At 37.7% G+C, this 26,815-nt stretch overlaps 1 protein-coding gene across 2 annotated transcripts; it reads right to left on the reverse strand.

The window, feature by feature from the left end:
• Positions 1–5,782: 5,782 nt before the first annotated feature.
• On the reverse strand, positions 5,783–26,813 carry SYAP1 (synapse associated protein 1). 2 transcript variants are annotated; one of them, XM_074858722.1, is made up of 9 exons: positions 26,475–26,811; positions 21,540–21,658; positions 19,278–19,344; positions 17,499–17,572; positions 17,013–17,152; positions 15,157–15,302; positions 10,073–10,131; positions 8,933–9,080; positions 5,783–7,387 (listed from the first exon to the last, which is right to left on the reverse strand). In XM_074858722.1, exons 1-9 carry the CDS (start codon positions 26,680–26,682, stop codon positions 7,260–7,262), a joined length of 1,089 nt encoding a protein of 362 aa, XP_074714823.1. In that variant the 5' UTR covers positions 26,683–26,811; the 3' UTR covers positions 5,783–7,259. The 2 variants fall into 2 exon arrangements, with proteins under 2 accessions (XP_074714823.1, XP_074714824.1); XM_074858723.1 differs by lacking the exons at positions 19,278–19,344; positions 21,540–21,658 and having other exon boundaries at positions 26,475–26,813.
• Positions 26,814–26,815: the final 2 nt, after the last annotated feature.

Genomic DNA, 26,815 nt, shown 5'->3' on the forward strand with positions numbered 1-26,815 from the left:
GAGGATACATTTTCAGCAGTAATTCTTTTCACACTTAACTGGCAGGTTTTTTTCTGCTGATACAGTGCCACTGATCAATTGTAATAGTTTCATGAAGAAAGATACTGCTTTCTACTAAGTTTTTACAGAAGTTCAGGGGCTTTTGAGTAGAACTGTTCCAGGCATAGTGAGAAAGGTACCATCAGCTTCCAAACTCAGTCACAGATCCAGATCTGGTGCACTGACTACTTGCTGTGCTATTGTCCTCTGAAGAACTCAAACGTGAAATTGAATGAAAAAAAATACTTTTCATATTTACATTTATGCTTCTCTCCTTATGTCTCTTGGTGTGTTTTTGTGAACTCAAAAGTGCACTTACCAACAAAGTGCACATCAACAGTACTGGAAATTCATATTCCACTCCTGCAGGTAAATACATGGACTGACAGGAGGATAAGAACATATTTGCAGTTGTGCCCTGATAATGATCTTGCTGGAGATTGCTCGTGCGAGGGAGGAACAGTCATGGACTATACACTAGGAGCAACCAAGTAGATATTCCACCCAAATGGCCATCGCCAAGAAGTTGCTTAAATATCGGGCACCAAAAGTAGCAGTCTCATGTTTTCACAGGCGAGAATATGAAATTTTAGGAAAATTAGTTCTTTTTTATCATTATTAGTTAGGATATAACTAAGCATCCATTGGTAAAAATCTTTAGTTATCAACTTTTTACAATTTTTCAGGGTAACCTATTTTTATGAACTACACCCAAGTTAGGCGGTTATTACCATACTTAAGAGTAGTCTAACTTCATGATCCCTGTACAAGTAAGTGGCCAGTTTGACACCTCTCTCAAGTACTTCACTGCCCTCACTGGGGTGGGGACTCCTAGGCAACTTAGTGAAAAAGGAGTTGCTTCATTATTTTTTAAACACATCAGTAGGGTGACAACTAGAACAAGATGTTTAAAACTCTAAACAATGACAATTGTGAAATAGAGTGTTTATTTTCTTATAGCATCATTACAACATGCAATGCAGCCAGGAAACTATTGAAATGCAGCACCAAATTTTATTTTGTCCTTTTCTCATGATTACTATGATAATTGCTTTTCACTGAAATTTTCGAGAAGCTCTGGACTACCAGAATTGTTCTTGGAACACTTCCCCCCTGGTACTGAGTAGGAACTGTAATTCTTCCAACATTACTTTTCACAGAATGACCAATCAAAAGCAAAAATGAAGGCAGGAGGGAAACAGAAAAGTATAAAGAAACCAAAAAACCAACCCAAATCAACACTCTTCTACTTCACAGGAGTTTAAAATTCAATGACGGCTACTAGGGAAATTGCCTGGGGCCCAGTGAATATTGCAAACACAAACTGGCTGAACATACAGCTATAAATAAAACCAAACAAGATGTTGGGGTACACATGAAATGGGATGAGGAGTAATACAGAAAATGAAACCTGCATGTGTCAGCTGGGTGGTGCATTCTCCTACGTGCTTGTTGGACTTGTCACACCTCCCACCCAGAAAATGGACTCTGAAGGTAAGTGAGCTCTAAGGAAAGCTGTCACAAATTACTGGCTGTATGGAAAAATGCCCCCCATTAAAATACGACAAGAATGAAGAGTCTGAAATTACTTGCTTGGCTCAGGAAAGTAACACATGACACATGATGAAAAGAAAGCAAAGTTAGGTTCTTCTGTTTTCCTATGTCACACACCTTTCAGCTAAATTACAAAGCAGCACATTTAAAACCAATGAAATGATTTTCCCCAGCACACATTAAGAAATTAATTAACCCACAATAACAATGAAGTAATGAACTAGATTAAAAAAGGAACTGGACATCTGTATGGATAAGAATGGTAGACAATTACGTGTTCCTCCAAACGTACTTTGAAAGAGAATTCGGATGCCAGCCACCAGGGTCTGAAGGCGAGCCTTGGCTCACTGTGACGAGGCAGGTGGTCAGTCTGGGAAACGGATGAACCTGGCGCTGCTTACCTTAACGCTGCTTGTGTCCGTGTTTACACCAGCCGGGACTGGAAGCAGGACACCCTAGCCAGAGGCTGTGCTTTTGGCTGTGAGTTAAATCTGCTGGTGACTGTCCTCCAGCACCTAGACCACAGGGATGCAGGCCATTCCCTACTGCACCCCTCGGTGCTTGGCCTCCAAAACTGGATTGCTCACCAGCTCTGCTGGGAATAACTCAGTGGCTAGGAGCTGATGGAGAGATTGCTAGCTGGCTCAGGGTAAACATTTGTAGGGGTCCTTCTAACTGTCTATAGGCATTCAGTTTTCAACACGTGCTCAGAGACGTCAGTTAACTAGTATATCCATAGCCAGAGAGACCCAAAGTATGTCCAATAACATTCCTCCACCTGAAAGATTCTGTGCACCAGTATCTTTACCTGCTTAGGCAATGGTTTCAGCTCTTTCATTCACATGCCCACTAATTCTTTGATTCCACATCCCACCGAGAGAGATTGTTGTTTCTGCATCCACACTAAATGTCTGTGGAGGCTCCTCTCCACCCCAGTAATGCTCTTACAGCAGCACTTTTCATCCACCCAACACATGATAGGCTTGAAAGTCTTGTTACACACAATGCAGAATGCAAGGTGGTGATGATACAGCAAAAGCAAAACTTTGTTTAAATTGCAGGCATCAAAGTCACAAAAGGGCACATGGCCAGCATTAAAACATTTCTGAAATGTGGGACAAGAAGCTGGGTGTAATCTATTTGCTGGCCATTATTTGACTGTGAGGTAAATTGGGCTCATTTCTCCTCAGGAAGGATAGGAAATGCAGAGAAGCTGCAGCTTTATCTGGCTCTGAAATCTTCACATTTGGGTATGGAAACCATAGCTAAGAGAACAAATAAATAAATAAACAAATAAATAACCCCACAGAATGAAGATTTTGTGGATGCACAGAATTAAAAACTCCCACACTAAACATGGTTTTCTTTAGAACAGCCTGTATCAAAGCAGGCATCAAATTTTTATTCTTCTAACTTTCTATATAACCCTTAACTAACTGCATTTTTCTTCTGTCTTTCCCTACTTTGTCAGAATCGCACCAAGATAAAAGTACCTTTCTGTCCATTTAGTTTTGGATTAAGCCTACCTCCCAAGTGTATCTGGAGAGGTTGGTCATAGCTTCCTGAATCCCTGAATTAGCAAAGGAAAACGTTTCCAACCCGTGCCAAAGAAAACCAGGCTTTTAAGAAATGAAGCAAGTGATTCATTGTTCAAGATAATTTATACAGAGTGCTGTCTCATTAAAAATGATAGAGTGACAAACTAATGATAATTATTTTGGTTGTTCCTCCTTCTGCAATGGTATCTAGTTAAAAGTAACAGCTGAAAAGGAAAATGATTTTTTGAATATATTTAGACACACTAATAGATGTGGTTTTGCAATATATATACGCATGGTCTTTGTATGTATACATATAGAGCCAATACTGGACTATACTGGGAAGAAGATGAAGCCATGCATGTCTTCTGATGTTTTTGTAGGAATTGTCATTTTCTGAAATCATTAACTTAATACAAAGAAGATATAATGAGAAATTAGTTAACTGTTACTTGCCATTTCATTTAAAAAAATTGGAATGCTGATCTAAAAAAAAAACCCCAAACCCCTAATGTTCAAAACCAAGGAAAAAAAGCATTGAAAATGAGTAGTTTGGTAAAAAAAAAATCTAATCTAATGGATAACATTATTTAAGGCTAGGCTACTGTACTGTTGTTGTTACAGATACATCAGTCAGCACTCACCGAGACATACAGTATCAGGCAGACAATACATCTAAACTTCTGCTGAAGTGAAATGCAGACCACTATCAGTGTGGCTCTTGATGCTAATTGTACAACTAGACCCTAGATACAGCACACGGTCCCAGGGCCCAACACAGCCGCTGTTGCTTGGCAGTACACCACTAAGTAACCAGACACACTTCATTCCCTTTTATGTAATAGCTATTGCAAAGTAAAAGTCAATAATATTTGAGTGGCCAACAGTTCAAGGATGCATCTCATGGTCAGGTGATACCGTCCTGCACATAGGCTTGTTCTTTAAATGCACGAGGTTAAAACTGACTTCCTGCACTTCAGTACCATGTACGTAAGGCCACCAAACAAACACCTAGATAACCATACAGCAAAGAGAAGAAAAATACTTCTATGACCCAAGTGACAAACTAAAGAAATTCAAAGTTTACTGAAGCAGTTCAGGAAATTGAAAGCTTTAGTTAATTTGGTTTAGAGAACAGCTGTAAACAATCAAATAAAAATGTAGGGGAACATTTTACTACATTTTTTTCATTCCAGGATTTTACAATCTTTCCTTTTCCTCCTCCTCCAAACAAATTACTGAACCACAAAATTCCATACACATACTAATACCGAATGGACTAGTAAACTAGTAGTTGAAGAGGATGCTTCAGTGCACAATAACTAGAGATGTTGGTACTTCAGAGGAAAACTCTATCACTGTTCTAAGCTAACCTAAATGACTCCCAGGCAATCTTTTCCCAGTCTCTCGAAGGTTAACTGCAAAATCTGCAAGTTTAGCTTCTTCTAAGAAAACTTGTTGACAATCTTTTTCTTTGTTTGCTTTTCCTTTATGTTTTGAACAACTGCATTTTCTGTTACACTGTCTCCAAAGGTTGGTTATTACTTACATCTATTCTTGGTTTCTTTTGGTTTTGTCATTGATTTCATACTGTTGTTGTTTTGCTGGATTTTAGCATCTGTACCATCCCAGCACTTGCAATGATGTTGTTAAGAAAACACCAGCATACTTGATTATGGAATATATTATTATGACACATTTGGGCTACAAAGGCCTACAAAATTCACTATGAATGTGAAGACGTCTACCTATGTTCACCTCTGGTGACAAGTGGAATGTAGATGCTTTCCTTCTTACCACGCACAGTAAAAACTACTAGGCACTGGTAGCACTAACCTAAATGAAAGGCACGGGCTGGTCCTGAAAACTGCAGGATTATACAAAACTTATTTCAGCTTTCCAGGATAAAACCAGATATACAGATTTGAAAATATTAACGTGATTTTTGATAAGAGACTTCAAATATCAGAGCTCAAGTCAGGGTCATTCTTACTACATTATTGCCTTTTAAAATGCAAATTTAAATAGTTGTTTTTTTTTTTTTTTTTTAACCATACTTGCTTTTCATGAGACTTGGCAAACTAAGGTTTTATATGTAGGATGCATCTTTTATGAGATATGGGGTTCAGTATCTATAACCATTATATAGGCTATGCTTACATGAAAAGAAAGATGAGTCTCGATGTACAAGTGCTATGCAAATAAGCCAGTCATAGATCTGGAAACACTAGGAATGATCAGGCTGGTTTTCAAGAAAGCAGATGTTTGGAGCCGTGATTTTGAGCTTTTAGTCATCCACAGAAGATTTGCCACTATCAGAATAGAACTACCTGTCTTTTTAGAAGGTGTTGTGTCAAACTGTACAGTAGACAGATCCTAATGTCTCCAGCTTAAATCTATGAGCATTTGTCAAGAGTAAACATTAGGCTTTGAATAGTCTGATTTTTATGAACATAACAGATTTAACGTTTGTGGCCTTTAATTAATCCCAGATATAAAAAGCCCCTATAGCACTTCTTATTTACCACAACTTACCTTGCATATGTTAACTAAAAGTGAAAAACACTGTAAAAATACAAATCGTGCTTAAGATGATTTGTAGTTGACAAAGTGTATGGTAATAAAGAAACTAAATTGAGAAGCCAAATGTATGCAGGTTTAAAGCAATTCATTTTCCATAATGAGAAGTACAGGGCTTTCTGTCCAAGTAGCTACTAAAGACAATTTAAAATAGTCCTTTCTTACAGTAACAGCAGTTAAAACTACTTAGCTCTTTTCAATTCCCACGGGATGAATATTGACTGAGTAATTACAGCAATAATCTTTTCAGTCTCTTTACAAAAGTTGTCTGCAGAATTATGTCACTAAGACAGAGCTTACTGTATGTAACATGCCTATAATTCAGTTGTGCTTAATGGCTCCTTCCTACTTCATTTTACCCATTTTCCTTCATATTTGGAATTTCCTGAATGTTTTGTCACAGAAGTTTATGAAACAGATGACAAATAGAATATTAAATTTACATACATAAAGATACTGACTTAATGATAAAACAACAGGAAACATCCAGATACCTAAGAAGAATCAAGAAATCTTTTAAAGAAAACTATTCTTTATTTAAATTCCATGTCTTAAGCACTGTGACAAAGTATATTTTTGAAATCTGTATAAGTCTGAAGTATGTTTGCCTCTCACTCTGCCCTCCCTCCGAATAAATGAGCCAATTTTATACATATCTACAGGATTTAATAAAGATGTTCAATCCAAACAAAGTTTTTACATAAATGTTTCAGCACTTAAAGAGAAACATTTAATTTGCTCTCACTCAGACAGCAAAACTAAATGGAAACATAACAGTCTTCTGAAGAAAGAATGCAATAAACCATTTCTCTCTGGGGAAAGGCAGTATCTTAATATGATGACTTAACAAAAACAATAGTTTAATTCAAGCAGTTAATAACTCTGTTCTTATTTAAATGCTTAAATGTGTGCCAATTAATCATACCTGATGAATAATTAATCGGTACTTCTTTTTGGAGTCCGAACTAGTATTTTTTTAACAAGCTATCAGTAGTTATTTGATAGTGTTTTCCATAAATTCTTTGGCTACATACATTAAGGAAGTTAAATACACATGAAAGCTACTAGCTACAAGTACCTTAAAAATAGTACACATTTACAGATTATACAGGGACCAGAGTGCAAATGTGATGAAAGAGTTATTTTCAAGGACTAAGTTACTTACAACATCCAATTTTACATCCCAAACAGAAGGCTGTAGACAAAAAAAAAAAAAAAAAAAAATCAAGATTCTTCAATTTAGAAATCTCTTTGCAGAGCTTCTTGACCATATAAAAATGCCTCAAACTGTTGCTTCATGTAATAGTTATCACTTTTAATTATGACATATAACCTGCAGTGTCTGTCCCCTCTGTTTTTCTTTTGAAGAATGTAGAAGTTCAGAAACTGCTCATACAAAGAACAGAATGATTGCATCCCCATATGGAATTATAAGGATCTTAGATTCTTTTATGTATTTTGAAGATCTTTCGTAAGCAAAATATGAAAGCAGAAATCCATGTCAGTCCTCAGAAAAAGCTTAGGGTTATGGCGATTTTGTGAAAATGCTTAATTTTCTTCTTGCAACATTTCTTCTATTTCTTTATCCCAGTTTTCATCACGCTTTTCTGATTCTGTCACCACCTCATACTCTTGAAGCTCCTGTTGTAATTCCTTTTCCCAATCAGCTGTTTCTTCTACAAGAGATAAATGATGTGTAAGAATTAACTTGATAATACAGAATGTTGCTTGTTTAAGTAAAACTAGATGGATTTGCACTGAATCTCTCCTATATCCCTCAAACTTTATGGACTATTCTTAAAAACTAAAGAAACTTCAAGATCAGAGATTTCATCATCATATTGACCACAGATAGGAATGAATTAATATACAAGTCTCTACTCCTATGTGCATACTATAATAAAAGATATCAAAAGCAAATATGCAGCTTAGTGTCTGTTTGCAAGTTCATTTCTTACAGTCTTTCAGTCTACTACCAACTGAATCTCCCTTTGTACTTTTAAATCTCCAGAAAAAAAAATGAACAAAGTTCCTAAGTTTGTTGGATATACTGTTATGAAAAAAACCAGCCAAACAAAAAAGTAAGATCAAATACTGTGGATAATTTAAAAAAAGCAGCAGGTATTCTCCTCACTGACACTTGTAGCTAGGCAAGCTCATTTAATCAAAGTTAGAGCTAATCATTATTTCATACTTCATAACAAAAAGTGAGTCAGAAGGCATTCCTGTGTTGTTAATCTGTTTTAATTAGTTCTACCTATCATATGCAAGAGTATGGGGGAGGAGATGGGTGTCTGATGTGTTACATGCTGGTTAGTACTTCAGCCTAGATATGAAGGTACGTAATTCCATAGTCCAAGTCACTAAGGCCAGCTGAGATTTCTCTGAACAAATTACACATTAATGACTTATTGAAACATTTCCATCAAAGTTAGATGCAAGGAACTGATACTACTTATTAGAACTCCTCAAGCTTGGTTATGTATTGGGAAAAAGAACAATTTCAGAACACAAGGATTCAGCAACATCCAAAACACGTTGTAAGATGAATTCTGAAAATTGTATTGTGATAAGCATCTACATATGCAGGTGTCTTCATAGTAAATTTTTCATTGTGCATAGCCAGAGTCACATCATCACAGATTGTTTTTATGCTTTTTACACTGATACTAGTTCTTCTGAATTTTAAATATAAGACCCACTTTATTTCTTCTCATCATTCTCAAAACTACTTGTTAAATTTTAACTGTTCTAAATGCATGTAAACCTTTCACAGCAGAGGCACCTGCAAGCTCATAGCCTGGTGGAAATACTGCCTTTTTAGCTGGCATCACAAGAAGAAAACATAGCCTGACTTCCAAATACTGTACTTTATATACAAGGATGTCAATTAAAGAAAGAAAAATTCATACACATAAGGACCTATGAGACAGAAGGCAGGGAAAGGAAGAGGTAGACAGAAAAAAATACTCTGTTGCTTTCATAAAAGAGCCACCTAGGTTCTTTAGATTTAAACTCCTCACAGGCAGCATTCTGTGTAAGATGTGGTTTGACTGTGGTCAAAATTATCATTATTTCTACTATATTTCATAGCAGGACGTTTCATACAGTTTGAAAAATGGTCACAAATCTACTCTTCAAAATTGAATTACAATTGTTAAAAAAATCAACCTATCTTAGAATTGCTGTATTTAAGACCCAGAAGGTAATAATAGCTTTACCTTCTGCTGCTGAAGTCTCTTCTTTCTTTTTGTCTAGCACCAGTTGTTCCATTTCTTTTCTTAGGTCTTCTTGATTCAGATTACAGGCATCAAAAGCATCACTCACAAATTCTGATACACCTGGACTTGTGGAAATCTCTTCCTCATCCTGCAGTAAGACAGTTTTGTATAAACTTATTCAAAAAGGGGAAAAAAATGTCACCAATACATACTTCCACTCATGTGACTGACTGCCTTTTAAACAGTTAGCAAAAAACCAAACCAAATGTGTTACTCTTGACAACTATTTTTCTTTAAGAATATTTTTGTACAGACAAAACCATTAGACAGTTGTACTAAAAATGACTTGCTTTTCATCCTAGGCTCCTTTTTGTGTTCTCTTAACAACTTCAATTCTGATTTTGTAATCTTCAGAAAGAATAATAAACTCATAAGTAGTTTAGAACAGTACCTAAGACTAATAATAAATTTTGACCACAATTCAGTAACAGTTTTCTACACACAAATAAGATTGAGAGGACTGTTCTTTGGAAATCTTTCTAGCTTAATTTAGTCCACTGCATATTATTGGCAAGTGAATGCACAGCTCTGCTTCTGCCAAGAGTTCTCTAGCACTGATTTTACAATCAAGAAATGTACAAGGGTCATTACGTGTCTAAGTTAAAGGTTTTTGCAGTATCAAGCAAAATTCTTCTTGCCGTTTCAATAAAATAATGTTGCTATTGCAATGCAATGCATGATTTAGATTTCCTATATGTAAGTCTGACAACTGCTGCAGAGTTGGACAGAACACGGCACACATAATTTTTATGAAGGTACTCCTCATGTCTAAATACAATGCAAACATTCTGCTCCAAGTATTTTGGAAATGTCACTTTTCAGAGCAGAAACATGTCTTATTATAATGTGCAGAATACTAATGAAAGTATTCTTCACATAAACTACTGTTTCTTCTACTGAAATGAGTTTAAAGTGTATGCACTAAAAATTAATATCACAGCAGAACAGCAGCAGGTTAGGACTATCAGATATTATATTATTATGGTTTCATAGCACAACTTACTCAAAAGGATGCATAATTATCTATTAAGTAACAATTTCACATACTAAATACCAAAAAAGATATAACAGCTTTTTTACCTCTTGAGATTTTATTTGAGGCTTTATTGTAACAGGTGGTGTTTTCGGCCGTACTGTTTCTAGCGAGAGAGAAAAAAAATAGTAGATTACATTTAAATATATAAAGATCTCATTTAATCTGCATAGCTATTAAATGTACAAGGAAATATTGTATTTTAAGTTTTAAGGAATCATGTTGGTTAAAGGGTGAATTCAGCCATAGGTGAAGCATTTGCAACAACAAAATGGAAGAGAAGCAACTTTCTATTCTTAAGGCAAATTTTGCAAACCATTTCCTCCTCATTATTACTCCAGAGTTAAATCACAAGAACCCCTCTGCCCCTCAAAATGATCCAAAGAACTACATAAATAGGAACCGCTGGGAATCTGAAAGAATGTCTTCTATAAAACACAGATTGCATCACATGTCACAAGATCTTTAAAGTTACAAAGGTGTACACTTGGTCATGAAATCCAGTTACTGCCTGTCACAGAACTTCCCAAACTCCCCTGGCTGGGTACTACTACTGACATGGGCACTAGTTAGCTCTTAGGTATACCAGACTTCATCCGTACGCACACCCCTAAACGCACATGAGACGAGTGCTCTGCAGCCTTACCTTCTTTCACACAGGCAAAGGAAGTCACTGAAAAACATAAACCCTAGAAGCTGTTCCCAGTTTCCTAGGAAAACTCACTGTGCATTCTGTATTTAGTAGCATGGTGCTATGAAGATGACTGTTTATAAGCAAGGACAGATCTTTTTCTTGGCAGATAGAGGAACACCCAGCTTTCTTCTTTGTACGCTGGCTGGGTAGACAAGTCACAATAACTAGCCAGGTGGCTGCAAGAACAATTAACATACAGCGTTGTGGTAGTGATGGAGTGCTTGCTTAGCAGTTCTATTTGTTTAAACATGCAAAACAACTCTGAGCATGTGGCTCTGCTTACTGCAGTGTGCCCAGGTGGACCCTTCCTGCTTACTCTGCAATTTCTGAAGGGGGAATTTTTTCAGGTTTAATTTTTAAAATTAAGATCAGTTCTAATTCAAATAAATCCCTAATTGGTAGCTGTCACTGTTTATACAGCTCATCTAATCAATGCCCACTGCTCTGTCCCATCCTCTCTCTCCCTTCCTTCCCCTTCCATGTCTTCAGAGGATCTGTTACTGCACCCAATACCGCAGCCAAAGAGGCTCCAGCACTCCCTCATCAGGAAGGCTGTAGAACATGGCATGAACTCTTCGCTGTTCAGCACTGAATGCCCATAGCACCACATGAGAGCTGCCTCACGCTCCATCTGCTGCTTTCACGCAGAGGCAGCACAGCAGCTCTGCACTGGGACATGCACCAGTCTGATGTGACTAACATAACCATTAGCACTGTTCTGGATCTACTGGCCTCGCATCATCTCCACCACTGCTGATGTGCTCTCTGCCCCTGAGGTAACTTAATTCCCAAGTAAATAGTTACTAATACCTGGAGAAGGACTAGAACTTGGCATTTTGTTATAGATCTTATATAGTCTCCACACTAGAACATGGGATATCTTCCATTTGTCCCTTCTGTTTTTCCTTTCATATCAACCACTTAATTTAACTTTGTGAAAACAGCAAGAGGAGACAGAGATAAAAATGGAAGGCAATTATTTCTATTTTATAGACATCAGTCAACTTTAAGAAAAAACTCTGAACATTATGAAGTGTTACCAACAGGCAATTACTTTCAGTTTTAGCCTCCAATGAGGGAATCCAAACTCCAAGAAGGTTATTTAAATAAAAAAATAACACAGATGATTCAGAGCTTCCCAAATCTATGCAATTTCTGAATCAAACAAAATGTGTTTACTACAGTCTGGTAAATGTATCTTTACCATTACAGAATATAGAGTCATTAGGACAGTAAATCTATCTGCATATCCTACGAGATCTGCAACAGGCCAGAAGACAGTGGGTTTCTTGCCTCTTTTTTTTTTTTAAAAAAAAAAAGGAAGATATGTTTTGTTTTCAGTCACAATGGTAATTTTACTAGACTGACTCTTTGGGTATTACCCAGCAACTTTCTCTTTGACTGGCAATTTCCAAGGGTTTGGATGACTCAAAGATAATAGTTTTGCTGTTCAATAGGGTCAGTTGCCATCTCTCCTGTAGAATTGCATCACTTCAAGTAAAACAGCCATAGTCTGGCAAATGTGAGTACTGTACTGTTAAAAAAGGAGGTAATGCTGCCCTAGAAACTTACAGAGTAAGACTACCCATTTAACTACATAGTCAGCCTGCATAAAGAAAACCTTCAGCACTGTAATTAACGATAGAGTAACTTCTATTTGACTAGTCCATCAGCCACAACAGTAGCAGCTTTCTTTTCTTTTGGAATTGGTTTACTGAAGCAATCATATGCAGAAACAGAAATCAGATAAAAAGCTCAGTGCAAAGGGGAATCATACTGACAGACTTCACAGAGAATATGCGTATAAACAACAGTGAAGAAAATCTCTTTTGGCAGAATTTGTGTTTCTAATCTTTCCAAATGCAACCTCTTCCTCTATACAAAGGATTAAATGCAGTAGCAAATGAAAGCATCCAATATTCAAAGATCTGTTGTGAGGCACTACAGAAACCAGAGAAGACAGTCACTACTCTTAGTAGTCTGTAATATAATCCTATCAGTTGATGTAATAAAAAAATCCAGAGGAACAGAAATCCAAAAAAGGATTTAAAAAAAAAAAGTCACAATAAACAAATACAAGAAAGAAAGAAAATCAGATAGATAAATTTAAAAGATAGTAAGGTGCAGAAGTTTATGAAATTATGAGAATCTCAGTGATTTCCTGAGTTGATGGCACCTGCACAGGATAACAGTAAACCAAACCTGGTCATAGAAAATTACAGAAATGGGGAGCTGAATATGGTGGGAGTGTAGAAGTAACATGACGCAAACAGGTAAGTAAGTGATGAGCCTAAATACAGTCTGCATTGAAAGGTAAAGACTTTCTGTTATGATGAAAGAGTTAAGTGTAGGATATTTAAGAGTAGCTCTTTTACACAAGGAAAAAAAAATTCTCATCTTCCACAATACTCATCAGTTGTTTCTCCATATAATCACATTTCCTCTATTGCTCTTCTGTTTCTACAAGAGAACATGCTTACAAAACTATGAAAACAGCAGGAAGATTTACTGTCATGTAAATCCCAACTTCATTTTTTAACCTGCACATATTTTAAATTAAAGGTACAGAAAAACCCAAACCAAACACAAATTCTGTACTCCTTTGCTTAAAGCAGTTTTCTGAACTCTACTGAGCAAAAGAGTTACATCATTATAGTAAACATATAAATCAATTTGGGCTATTTCTATGCTGTCTGTCAATCTTCACAGGGAGGGAACCCTGCTCCCTACAGCCCACTGGTGTGTGCTGGCAATAGTTACTCTCCTCAAAGGTTAGCATCCTCTGGAGCGCACGCAGCCTGTGGTCACTTTGCATAGGTTAGGCCTAGATCTCCTCTGTGCTCCATGTAATATGCTCAAGTGAGGCCATGATTTTTTTTTAAGCTTACAAAGCCTGAAACAGCATGAGCAGTGTTTCTGTGGTTGACAGTATTGCTGTTCAACATGGGGACATGCTGCAAGGTTTGGTTGTATATAGCCCATTGGGACAGCAGACAACTGTCCTAGATAAAGGAAGTCAGAATTGGTGCCTCTTGGTCTGCAGTAGATTCTGGAGTGACCCGTCCCATCACCATTGCTTGGATTTTAACTCAGAGAAAACTACTTTGTTCATTCTAGATGTGGACCTTGCCTATGCTACCACACATACACTCTGAACAGAACCTATAAGAAACAGCATAAGACAAGCCGACAGCAAAGACACACACATACACACACAAAAAAAAGCCTCAGGAAAGTACTACAGTCCTTTTGAAAAGGTATCTTCTATGCAACATACAAGCTCAGCTCTGTAATTCCCCTTGTAATCTCCCCTTCACCACAAGGTTCAGCTGCCTATGTCCAAGAAGCCAAGGTCCAGCTGAGCAACCTTAGCTCAGACTGTGCTGAAAATTACCAAGTTGTGCAAAAGAGCTGTGAGAAAGTCTGTAAAAAGATAAGGTGAAATTAGAAACTGAGGTAGGATTAGAAAGATGGGATCATTAGTAGTGCAGTAACTCCAGAGAAAAATACCACTATGGAAAGATACTATATTCAAAAGGGGGGGAAGAAGTCAACTTGGCAGTGATCAGTTGATTGTCAGTCAGGCCAGCAGTGTCAACAGGACATAAACATTAATGGATTTCATGGATTATGACAATTTATTGATGTTGGGGATATGAGAATCTGTTCCCAGGTGCAGTGAAGGCTTTCTCCTTCTGCCTAGTGCCTACCCAGCCTGTTGAGATTATTCAGGCATATTACTAGGGGGGGTGAGTGTACCTAGCTTAAACTAAGATTTAATGAGCTACTAGTTATCTTTTGTGTCTTTGCCATTAACTGCTTTATATTCTTTATATTCTTTAAGCTGCATATATTCCTGCTTGCAGAATTTGTTTGCATGCAGATAAAGATGCCCAGTGGTTCATAAGAGGGTCAGTAAGTGGATTTTTCATCTCAAGATTGAACCCCAGGTTGCCTCCTGGTCCCCATCTTCCTCCGTTTCTATAGTACATTGTGGGCCTTTCCATGTCCTGCATGTGTCTGTCTCCACCGCCACGTAATTCTATCCCTGTAACACTCACTACCTTCTGTTTGGCCAAGAGCAAACCATATGCCAGCTGGCTGGATTGGCTAGTACCTGTTGGCTTATCAGGTGAACCTCCTACTTCTTTCTGGCAAGTCAAAAAAGCACATGAGAGACCACTAGTGGTCTTGAGCTGTTGTAAGCCAAGTACAAAATTTCCATCTCTTGATATTTCCACTTGGCTGAAATAGGAAAATGGTTTAAAAGCAGTAGGAGCCTCCTCTTCCCCCATCTGGACAAACACACCAACTATGGTGAGAGAGGCCCTGATTCAATAGGAAATCCAGGATAAAAAGTCAATGTCACCCAATGTACACAGTGAGTATGCATGACGCTAACTTAAGGAGCTATGCTAAAACAAATCTTTTCCGTACCTTTCAGTTGACTATCTTCTTCTCTGCCTTTGTTCTCTTCTTTTCCTACTGCTTGCTGTTGAGCTGCAAGCGCAGTGAGTTGTGCAGACTGTTTAATTAGGGATACCCTGTAGAAATAATTTCTCCAGAACACCTCCTCCTTTACGCTAGAGAGAACAAACAGATTTTGATTACTACATTTGGAAATATGGTTCCTTTTACCATCTAGCAATGAAATAAAATTAAATATGCAGAGGGAAGGAGTAAACGTAGCTGCCGTTTAAGTAAAAACTTAAAAAAAAATTAGTGGTATTAACACAGTTTAAGAACTCTGTCATTGTAGAAGTTCTTGATCTCTTACAAAAGATAGTTACAATGGACTTGAACATATAATAATAACGCTATGTCTTTAGAAAAAGATTAACAGTATCAGCAATACATAAGTTGGAAAAATATTATGCTGTTCCATCTCTTGACAAATTATGTAAACAAACGCAACAAGCCAAATAATCCTGCTCTCTTCACTTCTTCTCTAAAACCAACATTCTATCATTGTCAACTATATTCATCTACGCCTTCCTTAGACCTTGGGTGGAACTGGAACATCTCTGATCTGTAGGCAGAAGCCATTCCTAGACTGCAACAGAACTACTTCACTATCTGCACATCTTTCAGCATATCTGCAGCACCTTCAGTAATTAGAAGCTGCCATCCTGGAAACGACCTGCTCTGGTAAGTGGGAGACTATCCCATTTCTTAGGTAACATTTCCCTCTGATAATCCTCCAGCAAGCAAGAAAAGACCCAACTTTAGCCCAGAGGGAACAAAAGGCAGAAATGGCAAGACACATGGGGAGGAAGGTGTATAGGTCAAGAAACAAAGAAGAGAGTGAAGTTACCTTCCTGCCCATTCTGACAAACAGTGACTACTAAGAACAGGGAAAAAAACCCTATTAAGCAATGTGGTAGAATAGGCAAGGATAGCATGACCAGAGGCTGAATACAGAGTGCCAGAGACAGATCTGATGAATACCTAGAATGTGGGCAGAGTTTTAGGGCTGACAACAGCAAAAAAAAAAATAGGAAAGGGGGTGGATAATATGAGGAGCTGGGAAGGTTTATAAAAGGAGGAGATTTAAGACAGAAAAGCTCACAAAGACAGATGTTTTATGTCCTGTTTCCATCCTTAGACAAGAAGACTAATGTTGGGAACTCCTACTTAACAAGAATGTTGACCTGTGAAACAAGCTTTAGGAGAAGAGTCTGGAACTGGACAAGGAAGGAGAACAGCACTGGAATAAAGATGGGATCAAGAAGCCATACTAGAACAGGTCATCTGCTGGGACAAAGACCTTATGGGCCTTTTAGTTACATCCACTAGAAGGAAGGCAGTCGCCACACAGCTTTTGCCATTGCGTATTCAAAACCAGTTTTTCTTGCTTGTATTGCTACTGTTTTGTGATGCATTCTTTTACCATTTCTCCAAGGGGCCTCTGACTATCCGATAACCTTTTTGGTGTGTAAGTTACACCAACAGATCTGAACATTTTTGTTGCTGCATTTACCTTTGTTCGGGAAAATGATTTTCAATTAATTCAGCACACCAGACATGGAAAAACTTAAGGTCTTTCCCAGACTTAAGTCAACAGGTCCTTATTACTTCTGAATGTCTAACAAATCTACTTCTTTCCTCCAACTGCTAAACTGCAATGCACATACAATATTCCATGCATTTGAAATTAGCAGATACAAAATACATACAGAGGAAGTACATAAAGAAAGAGTTGAAGGAAGTGAAAAGAAAAAGGATTAATTTATGAATATTTACAGACACATTAAAAGTACAACAATACATAGTTACCAGTAGAAATTACTTACTGTTTGGGAACGAGATCGAACCTCATCCTATTGAGAAGTTCATCTTCTTGTAACATCACCATTGCAACAGGGTACATTTGATCAAAGTCAAAATTAAACTGCACACCTGCTGGAGGATCCCGCAGAAAATTTCGTTTATCCTTCGAAGAACACACTTATGGTCATTAACTGATATTAGAAAAAGGGTATCATATTTCACACACAAGACCAGCAAAGCAATCCCACCTCCACATAATTCTATCATACAACAAAGCTGTAAAGCATTTATAAAAACAAAAAATTATATTGGGGATCTACTTTGCCTCAAGTTGATACTGAAAGAACTATTTACTCCTGCACCTGATCAGTGCAGTGCCAGACACGTTAAAAGAAGTATATTGAAAATACATAATTTAATAATGCCAGCCAAACTTACTTTGAAAAAAAAAAAAGTTTTAAGCTCTCCAACAGAAAAATTTCAAATCTTACAGGAAACGAAATACTTACTGCTGACAAGGCCAGTATTTGTTGTTGAATTGTCTCTTCTTCATTGCTGTCTACCCAGGGAGGTACTGCTGCTTCTGTTATTAAAAGGAGGAAAATAATGGAATGTGTATTACTTAAAAAAAAAAACCAACAAAAAACAAAACCAAACCACCTTACATAAAGTAATATATAATGTCACAAAAATCAGCAGACTGACATCAGTAAGCCAATTCATTGTTCCTTTTTCCTAAACTAAGCTCATGGCATAAGAGAGAAACTCTAGGAATGCATCTTTGCTTATCAGAGGTAAAAAAAAAATTAAATAGTTGCTGACTTCTGTTACTGTAAAACTAGAACTGTGGGGATTTCTTTGCAGTCAGAACTTGTCTCTTAGTTTAGTTAGTGAAGTAGTGCTGTGTAACTGGTTAAACTGCCTGCAAATAGAAATTTTTAGATCCACTTTAAACATGTAAACTTTTGTCTAAATTAAGTTTTCAAAATAATTTACTATTGTATTAATTTTCTAACACCCAGAAGACACCGATTCTTTAACGATGGAGAAAAATGTTATAAATTACAACATGTTATACACTGAATAAGCATAGTCAAGTTCAGTTGATTTCTATATTTACAGAGATGCTTCCAAATCAGTTCTGTAGGCTGTACACAGAGGAAAATAAACTACTGTAGGGGTATAGAAATCTATTAATCTCTTTCCTCTCAATGCAAATTCAGCCTACAGAGACATTATGATGCATCTGTAACAGTTAACAAATAATTCTTGTGCGCTTAAACTAACAATGCTTATTTGCCTATGCACCTCACATCAGCAAGATCTTTCACCCACATGGATTCACGTCTGATGTTAATGCTTCTTTCAGTTAGGCCATCTATTACTCCTTCTTTCACCAGTCTAGCTACCTATTTTCATGAAACTTTTAGAAATATATTAACAGATGCCAAAGTTTACTAACAGAAACAGAAAGACAGAAATACAGATAACGTGGTTACATAAGCCGTCTTGCAGTAAGAAACTTGACTAACATACTAACAACAGACAGCATGAAAAATTTTATCACAATCCATTTAAAACCAGCTCATTTTCAAGATTAACAATAGAGCCACTAATTATTCAAACTGTCAGAAATTACTGCATTCAGGTAACACATTAAAAGAGATAAAAGACTATGATGAAATGCCACCAAAAAAAATTTGTGCTTCTTTTAAAGTCTCAAATAGATCCACTGATGTCAATGGTACATGGGTGAATAACTCAAAGGATTTAGATCACAGATAATTATAAAGCAAATGATTTATGGGAAAGCAAAAGAGCAATTATGTCTTTAATGTAAGCAGAGCAACTCCTACAGCAAAACTAATTAAATACTATAGTGCAAACTCTAACCCATATTTTTCATTTCATTATGAAAACTTGACATGATTGCTAAAGCTCAAAAGTAATCGTCATGCTGATTTTTTCAATAAACGTTTCAATAAATACAGAGGCTTAAGATTCAAAACAACAATAAGAGAACAGCTTTGCCAACACAGCGATCTCTGAGTTGATTTCATAAAGCTGAATTTGGTTAAAAAAGCAAATCTAAACCAACTAGATAATGTAACACTAACTTTACTTAAGTTAGTCATCTTCCTATTCCACAATATATGTTAAATTCTGCCATAACGTGGTTCATTAAATGGAGTTTTGATAGCTTAGGTTTAGATATAGCTCAATTATCCAGCTTCCAGCAAGTTTTAGCTTATGCAATGTCATGCATTATCAAAAAAAGCACACATTACCTGATTTTTTTGTTTGCTGCTCTTGAACAAATTTTTTCTGTTCCTTCTGAAAATCTCCAATAATGGTCTAAAATAAAAATTAGGGAACCACAATAAAACTCCTCTTTTTTCATATTCACTCAGAAAGTGCTTTCAAATACACTATAGGATCATATTCTTATATCCCTGGTGGCCCTTTTTGTAAGTTAATTAAAGGTGTTTCACGTAAAACATACATTCCCCTTTATCAAAACATTTGGTTTTTGCCTTTAAAAGTTTAAACTATTGAGTACACTTTCGAAAAAAAAGGAAAATCCTAGCTGATAGTTTGAACATCAGCATACTATGCATATACACTTACTGCCTTACCGTATCAAATACGGACAACATAGCCTGTTTAGACTTATTTAAACAGATTTTAAAGCACTAAACACTTAAAGATACCCTTGGCCTTACAATAAGTTTCAAGAGTTGCCTAAGAAATATATCCATTGCAATAAATTGGACTTATAAAATTAGTAAGTATAATTTTCAGAATGCCTGCTTAGCTGAAATAAAATAATTTCTCTATTTATGTTGTTGACAAATTTGCATCAAAAAATTATGTTCAGAAATACCCTATATTGAATTTAGAATTAAAACATGGAGAATGGTCTCAGAAGTCGGCATGCCATAATCTAGAAGTAACAATGCAAATGTTGTTCTGTAGTTGAAAGCAGAGGCAAAAAACCATTAAGCTAGAAATGAATACTGAAACCATTATCAAAATACAATTTTATGTAGTGAGGTCTATGGTTTAACAAGTTACCAAAAAGCATGCAAGTCTTCAACCTAAATCCTGATAAATTCCTATACATTTTTTTCCCTTCAACAACCCAGCATTTCAGTTTAAGGTTAACCATCAGTGAGAGAACTACTGTAGTGCCTGTCATATAAATAGATCATTGTGGTTCCTCCTGTTTTTAAGTTGTATATATTTTTGGTATTTATGGAATAAAATAATTTGTATGGTATAATAAAAAGCTTTATGATGATATACATATAATCCTGTTTCTCCCATATGTAAGCTTATTAGTCAAAACAGGGAATTCATACTACTCTAAGGCACTCATGGAAAAAAGAAAATGGTATTTTAGATATAAAATGTGCTGTAGGTACTTTGCTACAGTTTCTTAAGAGCACTATTATCTGTGTATTAAATTACCAAATAAGCTTATTTGATTTTTCTGTTTTGATGTGAATCAAAACTACATTAGACTAATATATTGTGGTGGGAAATATAACTGCTATAACTGTATATAACTATACAGTTGTCACAAGAAGGTCAACAAAATCTGGAAGCAAAATTTGATATTAACAAATTCAGAAGTGTCATTTGATGATTAATTTCGAAGACAAAATGAGCACTAATTATATCAAGAAATTGAATTTCATTGTATTTAAAAAAAAAAAAAAAGGCAATGCTTTAGTTCCCCTGAAGGGGTGTCTGAGAGACCAAAGCAGAGGGGTCTGGCTGTGTATCCCATGTCTGACACTCTTGGATGCACAGTCCCACTACAGCTGGGTTGTTTTTGGCCAGTTCCCTTGCCCTTCCCCTTTCAAGTTATGCTTCCTAACAAACACAGAACACTACATGGTACTTATTGCTGCTTTTTTTGTGACTTTAAGCACTGGAAGAGCACCTGCTGACATAAGTTAAGGAACTGAAGCTGGCAGCCAGGAACAGGGAGGACAAGAGATAAGTGGCAGGGTCGAGGAAAGAACAGACAGTAGTAAGCTGTTTCGTTAACTCACTGGGTCTTATGAAACCATAACTGTATAGCTCTAGGGTCTTAGTATACAATATCCACAAAGCTGACCCAATTCTGAATCTTGCTTTAGAGATGCATTTAAGATGCAAGCTATAGCATTCTTCTTTCCGCTTAAATAAACCAAGGGGAAAAACCCAACCCACACATCTCCCAGACATCCAACTGCCTGTCTCTACTAATCCTTCCTGCCTTTCCTCCTACATCAGCATTTCTCATATTTTCTTCTGGTCTTTCTCTAGTGTATCTACGTCCTGAAGGAACAGAACACAGGTGCAGTACTGAGTAAATCAGTGACCATTTTTTGGCATGTCTACCCTGAATAAACATTTCAGTCCCATAATTTATCATGACAGGAGACATCTGTTCCTGAAATACGTAATCCTAAAGCCATTTTAAAGAAATGTTATCACATGCCAGATTTGCCATGTTACAACAACAGACCTTTCAGCTCAGGTATCTAGAAATAAAATACCTTATCAATGATACTGTCGATTTTTCCTTCTTCTACAGACTTCTTTATTGTCTGTGCTGTTTCAGCAACGGATTCAGATATCTTTTTTGTAGCAGCGGTGGCAAAATTGAAGAGGTAACCTTTCACAGATGAGAAGAGAAAGACCTGAAAAAAGATCTTTTTACATCCAGTTTTCCTACTAGGTTTATTTTTCTTTCTCTTTAGATATTTGGATATCTACTTGAAAGCTTCTTTCAAAATAATTTACACTAGCTTCTGCCCTACAAAGAACTCCTAAAATCATATTTATCCTTTTCTAGATCATATTCTTTAGTGATGAGGATCAAATCATATGTTTGATCACAACTTTCTGTAAATCAAACTTTTATACATGAACCTTGTTTACTAAATCAAGCATTCCTAATGGTCCTTGAAATACTGCTTTCCAATGAATTTTCTGAAGTAATCTGTTTTTCCTAATTTCATTTAAGTATTCTGGAGACATTAAGCAGTAAGGTAACTTTAGCAACAGTATTAAAACAGAATTAGATTTTTTTTAAAGAAAATCAACATGCACAATAAAGTCTTATGAAGTAAAGCAACAAATGCATGAAACATTTCAGACAAGGAACAACTGAAATTCCTTCAAAAGTCTTAAGACAGAAACTTGCTCTTGATGGTTGCCCTTTTCTATTTTGCACTGTCTTCCTCTTCTTTAGATCCATGACAAGCACTGTGGTCCTGTTCGCTTATTCTTCTGAGTATGTTTAGTGTCAGAACAGCACTAACAAATATTTCCAAAGACTAACTAGCATTTTTATATTAGCAGTGCTGAAGTGAAGAAAGGTGGCCGGGAAAGGACTATGAAGCATAGGCAGTTGCCTTGTATTGTTTGTTTTTCGTTGAAGAGAACAAACTTGCAAGCAGCAAGATGTGTATCACAAACCTTTGGAAATATTAAATATCAGTTTATTGACAAAGGATCTTAAGACAACATTGGTATTGTTTATTTCTCAGATAATGACGTCACAAGAACTTTATTACATTCGAATAGTTGTGTTATGACTGTAGTATCACAGTTACAGTATATACAATGATAAAAGGCCAGTAAGTGCCATAGCAAACATAGTATAATAATTGCAGAGAGATCTAGGTAGATTGGAGCATTGGGCAATCATCAATGGCATGAAATTTAACAAGAATAAATGCTGGATTCTGCACCTGGGACAGAGTAATGTGAGGCACAAGTATAAACAGGGAGAGGAGCAGCTGGAGAGCAGCCCTGCAGAAAGGGATCTGGGGGTTCTGGGCACCAGCAGGCTCAACATGAGCCAGCAGTGTGCCCTGGCAGCCAGGAGGGCAAACTGCACCCTGGGATGCATCAAACACAGCATAACCAGCCAGAGCAAAGAGTTGACTGTCCCGCTGTATTCAGTGTCGGTGCAGCCTCACCCTGAGTCCTGTGCAGTTCTGGGCACCACAATTTAAGAAGGATATGAAGGTCCTTGAATGTGCCTAGAGGAGGGCAACAAAGCTGGTGAAAGGGCTGGAAGGAATGTCCTGTGAGGTGTGGCTGAGGACCTTGGGCTTGTCTGCTTTGGAGAAAAGGAAGCTGAGGGGTGACCTCATGCTGTCTACAGCTTCCTGAGGAGAGGAAGCAGAGAGTGAGGCACTGAGCTCTTCTCCCTGGGATCCAGTGACAGGATGCATGGGAACAGTTCAAAGCTGCACCAGGGGAGGTTTAGACTGGACATCAGGAAGCACTTCTTTACCAGGGTGGTGAAACCCTGGAACAGGCTTCCTAGAGAGGTGGTCAATGCCCCATGCCTGTCAGAGTTTAAGAGGCATTTGGACAATGCCCTTAACATGCTTTAACTTTTGGTCAGTCCTAAAGTGGTTAGGCAGCTGGACTAGATGATCATTGTAGGTCCCTTCCAACTGAAATAGTCCATTCTATTCTAATTCTAGGGTTAGAAGTAGTAATGGTGAATCTAAACTGCATAGCAACTATCAAAGATATATTTGAGGCCTTAGTAAGAATGCAAAGCATGTGGGATGGTAAGAATATTTTAGTTATTCCAAAAAATCAACTTTGACTTTTATACAGGGGACTTTCAAAAAAATCCCCAGCACTTCTGTTTCAAACAAAAACACACCTTCCTTCTCAAGACCTTACAAAAATTCCAGTTTCCTTATGGGTTAGAAATGTAAGAAATAACCTTACCATGCAAAAAAACATGTGAGTTGTTTTAATACACAGTTGTTAGCCACTGGTAAAATGAGTTACATTCATGTCACCTTTTGGAGAGCTGACTGTTGTTTCTGGCATATAAAATATTCTCTTTATGATATCACCAAATCAATACTGAAATATGCAGGGGTCTAGCCAGCCCTTAAAGCAAGCCAGTTTCTTATATGTAACTTTCATTTATAAGCCACAGAATGGTGGCAACCAAACTTCCTTCAGGTACTTGCTAGCATCTTTCATATCTGTTACCAGGCTTTACGACCCATCACATGCTTGTATAAAAAATGCCTATCTTTTACACTTACAGATATAGACACATAGACTATCCCCCTTATGACAGTAGAGGAAGCAGCAGCCTACTGGATTGTTTCCTCCACAACAGCTTTTATTGGTTGTTTTATGTATCCCTGGAAACTTTCTAATACGCAACTGTTTTAGGTGCAAAAGGCTGAAACATTTGCTGTCCAGCGATGTTTTGGGCAAAGTGTTGGCCAATCCTGGAACCAGTCTGAGGAGCAAAATGCTTTTTATTTCCATTAAGAGCAAATATTCAGGAATTATGGTACTTACAAAACCTCAGTAAGAGGTGGTACTTAGCCTTAGAAAAATAGAAGTAGTGGTAGAAAATAATGCTTCCACAATCAAATGAAGAAACTATCCCTCCCTCTTACCAATCTATGCCTGTATTAATAATATGTATCTAGCAATATTTCTATTATTAGTTCACATTGACAAACTCTCCTAACCTTTGTAATGATGTGATAATGAGCAAAAAACAATGTATGCAAGGCTTCAGGTTTACCAGTAAAATTCTTTATGTGCCAGGGGAGTGTTTCCACACAGCTATCCTGGTTATTAGTCATGCAGATGTTTCTAGAGTTACCATGTGTTAAAACAGTGATGTCCAAATCCTCATAAGAATAATGCAAATCCAAAGGCTTTCCAGCACAATCTTCTCTCGTGTCACACACAAGGAATCCACGGATCACTAAACCAAATTCTCACTTCCAGAGCAAATTATAGGATGGACCTTTATATCTGTAACAGTCAATACTTATTCTCCCCCTGAAATTCAGTCTTTTTCTTCCTTTCTGAACAATCAGAGTGACTACCAGATTAGGATCTATTTACAACAACCAGACAAGTATTTGACCAAAATACACAGATAAACTGCTGCTGCTCAGATAGCCCAAGGCAAAGGACAGTAAAGAGCCATCTCAGACTAACCTTTCAGATGATATTGATCCAGCATTTCAGAGCACCAGTAAAAAAAACACTTTAGCAACGAGTATGGAGCTGTATTTGGATTAATCTTATCTAAGAATCTACTATCGTAAAGCAGAATTCTTACCTCTAGCAAATTACAGCCTTGTCATTACAGAAGAGCTCAACAAAATCATCAAATCCTTTACTTTCCTATGAAAAAAATCACAGAAACCCCACACCTATTCATGAAGTACATTATTCTATATGTACACATCACTTCTCTCACAGTGACAACAGAACAGATAAAGAAACACCGTTCCTTTAGTAACAATTCTTAAAAAGATAACTGCAACATTTGCAGCCATTTACTTGGTTCATATTTTAAACATCCACTTTTTTTTTTAAATGTTTTTTGATTTCCAGTGAGGCAACATCCTTTAACAGTGCACAGAATTGTTAGCAACTCAATCAAATATTTCTCATTGCCAGTAACTGCTATTTAAAATGAATCTCTGAGATGCAGAAAAACGAAGATGAAATTAGAGAATTACGTCACTTCTAAACTTGAGCTTTATCAATTGCACAGGATTGTTTCAGAACTGTGGAAGAGACTGGACAAACTATTAAAAACTCCATCCTGGGAAACGCATGGTAGTGACGCATGCCATAGACTGCAGTTAAGAGACATGGTTTAGAAGAGATGCAAAACAAAGATATATGAAAACACAAGGTAGAGAAGTGTAGAAAATGACTCTTAAAACTTTTCCGTACTAGCTAAACTAACATAAATTACCAACTACATATGAAGAGATAGGCTTCAGGGTTTTTTTTCTTTTTCTAAAGAGTCTTCAGGTCATCTCATAGACTTGTGTTCCCCAATTTGCATCACTGTGCAAGCTGTGTTAGAGTTGTTGCTATCTAGATGAAAAGCGATTTTTCTTTAACATTTGTTGAACTGAGAATAAACATGCTTAACTCATCTTAAAACCTGTCTGTAATTGTTTAGCTCAACTAAAGCTTTGGTTTAAGTGCCAACGATAAACGCTAGTAACTTCTCCTCTAGCCTCTAAATATGCATTAATCTGGTCTACTTGCCCTCCTCCAGTTGCTACCCTGTGCTACCTCACCGCACTAAGGGAGCTTTGCTGCTAAGACTACACTTTCTCTTTTTCAAAACAGAGTCATAGCAGCACTCCCCGCGTGAAGATGCCTGGGCACAACACGCCTCTTCAACAACTGAAACTATTCTCTTACTCAAGCCTTTTTCGGGCATGAAGGCCCCCAGCAGCGATGCCTGTGGGAGGGGGAGGAGCTCCACACCTCTCCGCTGCAGCCCAGGGCACCGCGGGGGAGCGGAGCGGCGACACTTGGACCGCGGGGAGCCGCGGGGACAACCCGGGGAGGTTCCTGGTGGAGTGCGGGTGTGCCCCGGGGCTGGCAGCGCCAGGCCGCCTCCGCCCCGCTCCCCCAGCAGTACCGGCGTGCGAGGGCGGGACACTCACTGCCGAGTCCCTTGGCCTGGCTGAGCAGCGCCTCCGAGTCCACCTGCGGCTCCACCTGCTCCGAGCTCCGCACGACTGGATCTCCGCCCGCAGCTACCGCTACCACCTCCTCCTCCTCCTCCGCGGAGCTGCTCCTCTCCTCAGCCGACAGCAGCTTCTCCTCGCCTGCCCGCTCCAGCCCCAACCAGCTGCCTAGGCCGCGCAACATGGCGCAGGAGCGGTGGTGGCGGCCGCGCTCGGCCGTTAACGGGCACTCCCGACGCCAAGGGGCGCGCAGCCCCGAGTGCGGAAGCCCAGCCTGCGCACGCCTTCCGCGTACGCTACTTCCGCCTGTCGCGAGG

This window comes from Strix uralensis, chromosome 2, assembly GCF_047716275.1.
Source record: "Strix uralensis isolate ZFMK-TIS-50842 chromosome 2, bStrUra1, whole genome shotgun sequence".
Lineage (NCBI taxonomy): Eukaryota > Metazoa > Chordata > Aves > Strigiformes > Strigidae > Strix > Strix uralensis.

Bases quoted from the DNA above. Each gene is read 5' to 3' on its own strand.
- SYAP1 (XM_074858722.1), bottom strand. From the start codon at position 26,682: ATGTTGCGCGGCCTAGGCAGCTGGTTGGGGCTGGAGCGGGCAGGCGAG. The intron at 17,153-17,498 runs GTAAGTATTTCG...TGTTCTTCGAAG, and splicing joins AAATACTGGCCTTGTCAGCA to GATAAACGAAATTTTCTGCG. The intron at 7,388-8,932 runs GTAAAGCTATTA...TATCTCTTGTAG, and splicing joins AGAGACTTCAGCAGCAGAAG to AAGAAACAGCTGATTGGGAA.